General features: G+C 45.5%; 1 protein-coding gene across 4 annotated transcripts in view; it reads right to left on the reverse strand.

Moving 5' to 3' along the window:
* Nucleotides 1–5000, reverse strand: part of LOC143292428 (uncharacterized) — a 107416-nt gene that overhangs the window by 37518 nt on the left and 64898 nt on the right. For all 4 annotated transcript variants that reach the window (XM_076602698.1, XM_076602699.1, XM_076602697.1 and 1 more), the window contains 2 exons: nt 1669–1746; nt 750–1208 (listed from right to left, as the gene is read on the reverse strand). In XM_076602698.1, coding sequence (XP_076458813.1) covers nt 750–1208; nt 1669–1746 — 537 coding nt within the window. The remainder of the gene's footprint in view (nt 1–749; nt 1209–1668; nt 1747–5000) is intronic.

Here is a 5000-nt window from a genome sequence, read left to right on the forward strand (position 1 = left end):
TGGTGCAGTCTGATGACAACATAAATCCGACATAAACACAAGAACCCGTAAGAACACAAGGAGGCTGGACCATATAAACAAAACATAAAAACCAAACTAAGAAACCAAACCAAAATAACATACACACACACACACACACACACAAAAATGTCATACACTCGTGATCATTCTCTAATCCATCCATAACAGTCCCTTCCCACAAAAAGTAAAAGAAAAAAAAAAGGGGGGGGGGGGAAAAAACAAAACAACAACAAAAAAGCTACACATAACTGCTGTCTATAAATTTCCATGCACGTTAAAGACAAAGAAATAAAAGAAACTAATACGTATGAGAAAAAAAATCGTTATGAATATGCTAAAAAAACAAAACAAAACACAAACGGAAACAATGGTCATATCCACATTCTTTTTTTTTTTCACTTGACATGAAATGCTAACCCTTCTCCGCCTTTATGAAAAAACAACAAACAAACAAACAAACAAACAAACAAACAAAACAACAACTGAGATGATACAGGGTGGAAACATATGGCATTTGGTAAGGGAATTGATTCTCTATGTCCAGCAAATCAAAATTATTAAGGAAACCCCGCCACCACGTTTCTCTCTCTCTCTCTCTCTCTCTCTCTCACACACACACACACGCACATGCACATGCACATGCACACACACACCCACCCACCAAACCATCCAGCCACCCACCCTTATGCGTAATATAACCATAACACACCCAGTCTAACTAAACTTACCTGGACTTCGTTCCAGAGCGTGAACGAGACCTTGACCGAGAGCGCGACTTGGAACTCTGCAGGGTGGACGCTGCCCCACCACCACCACCACCACCACCAGCAGACACACTCCTCCTCGCGTCTGACACGTCAGACCGCGCCCTGGACCGTGACCTCGACCTTGATGAGGATGACCTCGACCGTGACCTTTTCCTTGCCGAGCCGCCTCTGTACAGCCGAGAGAAGTAGCTCAGTCTGGAGCTGGAGCGGCTCCACCGCCGCCGGCTCGACCTTGACCTCGACCTGCCCCGCGACCTTGACCTCGACGACCTTGACCTTGACCTGTGTGAAGAGGAGGAGGAGGATCTGGAGGTGCCACAGTCGGAGTGGCCCTGGGAGCCGTCGCCGTTGGAGGATCGGGTGGGTCTGTCCCTGAACAGTCGCGCGTGCTGCACCTTGATCACTCGACTAAGGTATTCGCTGCGGGGAAAAAAACAACAACAAAAAAAAGTTATTAACAAAGAAATAAAGAAAGATAGAAACAAAGAAATAAAGGGCAGCAGAGGGATGTGTGTGTGTGTGTGTGTGTGTGTGTGTGTGTGTGTGTGTGTGTGTGTGTGTGTGTGTGTGTGTGTGTGTGTGTGTGTGTGTGTGTGTGAGTGCGTGAGTGTGTCCGTGTACGTGCGTGCGTGTGTGAGTGTGCTCATGTGTGTGTGTGTGTGTGTGTGTGTGTGTGTGTGTGTGTGTGTGTGTGTGTGCTCATGTGTGTGTGTGTGTGTGTGTGTGCGTGCGTGCGTGCGTGCGTGCGTACGTGTATGAGTGTGTGTCACGTTTTGTTTTTGTTTTTGTCCGTGCGTGCGTGCGTGCGTGCGTGCGTGCTCGCTCGAGCTCGCGCGCACGTGCGCGTGTGTATGAATGTCATCATAATACATTTACTCACGAGGAGTTTTTCTCTGCCACGGCCCTCTCGGCGTCAGCAGCCTTTTTGAAGACCACGAAGCCAAAGCCCGGGGGGTTGCTGCAACACAAAGGCCACCTCACGTCCTCAACACTCCGGCCGTGCCAGCTCTCAAGGGAAATAGTGTGCTGCATCAGCAGCAGCGGCACAAGGAAGAAAGAGGAAGAGGAGGAGGAGGAGGAGGAGGAGGAGGAGGAAGAGGAGTAGGTGGAGGAGGCGAAGATGAGAAATGATGATGATGATGATGATGATGATGATGCCGACGATGATGACGATGACGGTGATTTTGAAGAAGAAGAAGAAGAAGAAGAAGAAGAAGAAGAAGAAGAAGAAGAAGATCACGAAGATTTTGAGGAGGATGAATAGGAAAACAATGACAATAAGACTAATGATAACAACAAGAGCAACAACAACAACAACAAAATGATAATGATGATGATGATGACGACGACGATGGTGATGATGATGATTATGATGATGATGAGGATGAGGAGGAGGAGGAGGAGGGAAAGAAGAATGATGATGATGAGGAAGAGGAGGAGAAGGAGGAAGAGGAGGAGGAGAAGAAGAAGAAGAAGAAGAAGAAGAAGAAGAAGAAGAAGAAGAAGAAGAAGAAGAAGAAGAAGAAGAAGAAGAAGAAGAAGAAAACAACAGCAGCAGCAGCAGCAACACAACGGCCACAGTCGCAGATTATTTTTAGCAGCGGCTTCAGAAAAGGGAGGAAGCGAAAGATCAAAGAGATGACGACAGACAGACAGAGAGAGAAAGAGAAACAAGACAGACAACTGATAGAACCAGTATGAGACAGACAACTGATAGTACCAGTATGAGACAGACATCTGATAGTACCAGTATGAGACAGACAACTGATAGTACCAGTACGAGACAGACAACTGATGGTACCAGTATGAGACAGACATCTGATAGTACCAGTACGAGGAGACAGACAACTGATGGTACCAGTATGAGACAGACAACTGATAGTACCAGTACGAGGAGACAGACAACTGATGGTACCAGTATGAGACAGCCAACTGATAGTACCAGTACGAGGAGACAGACAACTGATGGTACCAGTATGAGACAGACATCTGATAGTACCAGTATGAGACAGCCAACTGATAGTACCAGTATGAGACAGACAACTGATGGTACCAGTATGAGACAGACAACTGATAGAACCAGTACGAGACAGACATCTGATAGAACCAGTATGAGACAGCCAACTGATAGTACCAGTATGAGACAGCCAACTGATAGTACCAGTATGAGACAGACAACTGATGGTACCAGTATGAGACAGACAACTGATAGAACCAGTACGAGACAGACATCTGATAGAACCAGTATGAGACAGACAACTGATAGTACCAGTATGAGACAGACATCTGATAGAACCAGTATGAGACAGCCATCTGATAGTACCAGTACGAGGAGACAGACAACTGATGGTACCAGTATGAGACAGACAACTGATAGTACCAGTACGAGACAGACAACTGATAGTACCAGTATGAGACAGACAACTGATAGTACCAGTACGAGACAGACAACTGATGGTACCAGTATGAGACAGACATCTGATAGTACCAGTACGAGGAGACAGACAACTGATGGTACCAGTATGAGACAGACAACTGATAGTACCAGTACGAGGAGACAGACAACTGATGGTACCAGTATGAGACAGCCAACTGATAGTACCAGTACGAGGAGACAGACAACTGATGGTACCAGTATGAGACAGACATCTGATAGTACCAGTATGAGACAGCCAACTGATAGTACCAGTATGAGACAGACAACTGATGGTACCAGTATGAGACAGACAACTGATAGAACCAGTACGAGACAGACATCTGATAGAACCAGTATGAGACAGACAACTGATGGTACCAGTATGAGACAGACAACTGATAGAACCAGTATGAGACAGACAACTGATAGAACCAGTATGAGACAGACAACTGATAGAACCAGTCCGAGACAGCCAACTGATAGTACCAGTATGAGACAGACATCTGATAGAACCAGTATGAGACAGACAACTAATAGTACCAGTATGAGACAGACAACTGATAGTACCAGTCCGAGACAGCCAACTGATAGTACCAGTACGAGGAGACAGACAACTGATGGTACCAGTATGAGACAGACAACTGATAGTACCAGTATGAGACAGACAACTGATAGTACCAGTATGAGACAGACAACTGATAGAACCAGTATGAGACAGACAACTGATAGAACCAGTCCGAGACAGCCAACTGATAGTACCAGTATGAGACAGACATCTGATAGAACCAGTATGAGACAGACAACTGATGGTACCAGTATGAGACAGACAACTGATAGTACCAGTACGAGGAGACAGACAACTGATGGTACCAGTATGAGACAGCCAACTGATAGTACCAGTACGAGGAGACAGACAACTGATGGTACCAGTATGAGACAGACATCTGATAGTACCAGTATGAGACAGCCAACTGATAGTACCAGTATGAGACAGACAACTGATGGTACCAGTATGAGACAGACAACTGATAGAACCAGTACGAGACAGACATCTGATAGAACCAGTATGAGACAGACAACTGATAGAACCAGTATGAGACAGACAACTGATAGTACCAGTATGAGACAGACAACTGATGGTACCAGTATGAGACAGACAACTGATAGAACCAGTATGAGACAGACAACTGATAGTACCAGTATGAGACAGACAACTGATAGAACCAGTATGAGACAGACAACTGATAGAACCAGTCCGAGACAGCCAACTGATAGTACCAGTATGAGACAGACATCTGATAGAACCAGTATGAGACAGACAACTAATAGTACCAGTATGAGACAGACAACTGATAGTACCAGTCCGAGACAGCCAACTGATAGTACCAGTACGAGGAGACAGACAACTGATGGTACCAGTATGAGACAGACAACTGATAGTACCAGTATGAGACAGACAACTGATAGTACCAGTCCGAGACAGCCAACTGATAGTACCAGTATGAGACAGACAACTGATAGTACCAGTATGAGACAGACAACTGATAGAACCAGTATGAGACAGACAACTGATGGTACCAGTATGAGACAGACAACTGATAGTACCAGTATGAGACAGACAACTGATAGTACCAGTATGAGACAGACAACTGATAGAACCAGTCCGAGACAGCCAACTGATAGTACCAGTATGAGACAGACATCTGATAGAACCAGTATGAGACAGACAACTGATAGTACCAGTATGAGACAGACAACTGATAGAACCAGTCCGAGACAGCCAACTGATAGTACCA

Source organism: Babylonia areolata, chromosome 18, assembly GCF_041734735.1.
Source record: "Babylonia areolata isolate BAREFJ2019XMU chromosome 18, ASM4173473v1, whole genome shotgun sequence".
Lineage (NCBI taxonomy): Eukaryota > Metazoa > Mollusca > Gastropoda > Neogastropoda > Buccinidae > Babylonia > Babylonia areolata.